Source organism: Malurus melanocephalus, unplaced genomic scaffold (assembly GCF_030028575.1).
Source record: "Malurus melanocephalus ecotype Western Australia unplaced genomic scaffold, MMel_1.1 scaffold_1131, whole genome shotgun sequence".
NCBI classification, from domain to species: Eukaryota; Metazoa; Chordata; class Aves; order Passeriformes; family Maluridae; genus Malurus; species Malurus melanocephalus.
The window spans coordinates 76,747-78,955 of NW_026624363.1; the positions used below are offsets into that span (position 1 = coordinate 76,747).

At 53.8% G+C, this 2,209-nt stretch overlaps 1 protein-coding gene across 1 annotated transcript in view; it reads right to left on the bottom strand.

Annotated features, from left to right (window-relative positions):
* The window catches only part of ACVRL1 (activin A receptor like type 1), a 26,272-nt gene that overhangs the window by 16,614 nt on the left and 7,449 nt on the right, over positions 1–2,209 (bottom strand). The window contains exon 4 of the mRNA XM_057387096.1: positions 1,623–1,898. Coding sequence (XP_057243079.1) covers positions 1,623–1,898 — 276 coding nt within the window. The remainder of the gene's footprint in view (positions 1–1,622; positions 1,899–2,209) is intronic.

The window sequence follows — 2,209 nt, forward strand, 5'->3', positions numbered from 1 at the left end:
CCAAAAAAAAAAAAACCAGGACAGCACATTTGTGGGGCAGCATCACCCTGGGGCAGCGCATCCCTGGAATATTCCATCCCCAGGGTTCCACATCCCTGGAACATCACATCTTTTGGGTTTCACACCCTGGAATATCACATCTATGGGGTTCCACAACCTTGGAACATCATATTTGTGGGGTTCCATTACACAACCCTGGGGCACCACATCCATGGGGTACAACATTCCCAGGATATCTCATCCCCAGGGTACCCCATCCCTGGAATGTCACATCTGTGGGGTTCCACAACCCTGGAGAACCCCATCCCTGGGGCATCACATCCCTGGAATATCACATCCCCTGGGTACCACATTCCTGGAATATCACATCTTTGGGGCATCACATCCCTGGAATGTCACATCCCTGGAATATCACATCCCCTGGGTACCACATTCCTGGAGAACCCTGTCCCTGGAGTACCCCATTCCCGGGATACCTCATCCCTGGGGTACCACACCCCCAGGATACCTCATTCCCAGGGAACCCCATTCCCGGGATACCTCATTCCCAGGGTACCACACCTCTGGAATATCACATCCCTGGGATATCACATCCCTGGAATATCACATCCCCTGGCTACCACATTCCTGGATCACTCTGTCCCTGGGATACCACATTCCTGGGATACCTCATCACTGGGGTACCCCATTCCCAGGATATTCCAACCCCAGGGTACCCCATTCCCGGGATATCACATCCCCGGGGTACTACATTCCTGGAATATCACATTTGTGGGGTTCCACAACCCTGGAGAACCCTGTCCATAGGGTACCCCATTCCCTGGATACCTCATCCCCAGGGCACCCCATTCCCGGGATACCTCATTCCCAGGGTACCACACCCCTGGAATATCACATCCCTGGGATATCACATCCCCAGGGTACCACATCCCTGGAATATCACATCCCCTGGCTACCACATTCCTGGAGAACCCTGTCCCTGGGGTACCCCATTCCCGGGATACCTCATTCCCAGGGCATCACACCCCTGGAATATCACATCCCCGGGATATCAAATCCATGGAATGTCACATTCCCGGGATATCACATCCCTGCAATGTCACATCCCCAGGGTACCACATTCCTGGAATATCACATTTCTGGGCTCCACAACCCTGGAGAACCCTGTCCCTGGAGAACCCCATTCCTGGGATATCTCATCCCCAGGGTACCCCATTTCCGGGATGCCTCATCCTCAGGGCATCACATCCCTGGAATATTCCATCCCCTGGACTACCCCATTCCCAGGATACCTCATCCCCAGGGTACCCCATTCCTGGAGTGTCCTGCCCATTCCCAGGATACCTCATCCCCAGGGTACCCCATTCCCGGGATGTCCCCCCTATTCCCGGGGTACCACATCCCCAGGGTACCTCATCCTCGGGATATCATATCCCCAAAATACCTCATCCCCAGGGTACCACATTCCCGGGTGTCCCCCTCATCCCTGGGGTACCCCATTCCCAGGATACCTCATCCCCGGCGTGTCCCCCCCATTCCCTGGATACCTCATTCCCAGGGTACCCCATTCCCGCGGTGTCCCCCCCCATCCCAGGATCCCACACCCCACCCCTCCACCTCACCCAGGTCGGCGATGCAGCACTGCCGGTTGCTTTTCACCAGGATATTCCTGCTTTTCAGGTCGCGGTGGGCGATGGCCGGCTTGCCCTGCGTGCCGAAAATCTCCACGTGGAGGTGGACGAGCCCGCAGATGATGGAGGAAGCCAAACCCAGGCACGTTTCCACATCCAGCGCCGTCCTCTGCAGGAAATCGTAGAGCGAGCCGTTCTCGTGGTAGTGGGTGATGAGCCACAATTGCGTGCTGGAATTCCTGGAGGTCATATCAGAGGCGATAAAACCTGGAAAAAATGAAAAAGAAAAAAAAAAATGGGATTATGGATCTACCAAGGAGCTGCCCCCGACTTTTCAGCCCTTCAGGGTCGCCCGATAAAACCTGGAAAAAATGACAAAAAAATGGGATTATGGATCCGCCCCCGATCTTTCAGCCCCTCATGGTCGCCTGATAAAACCTGGAAAAAATTAAAAAAAAAAAAATAAAAATGGGATTATGGATCCACCACAGAGCTGCCCCTGATTTTTCAGCCCTCACGGTCGCCCGATAAAACCTGCAAAAAATGAAAAAAAAAAAAAAAATGGGATTATGGATCCG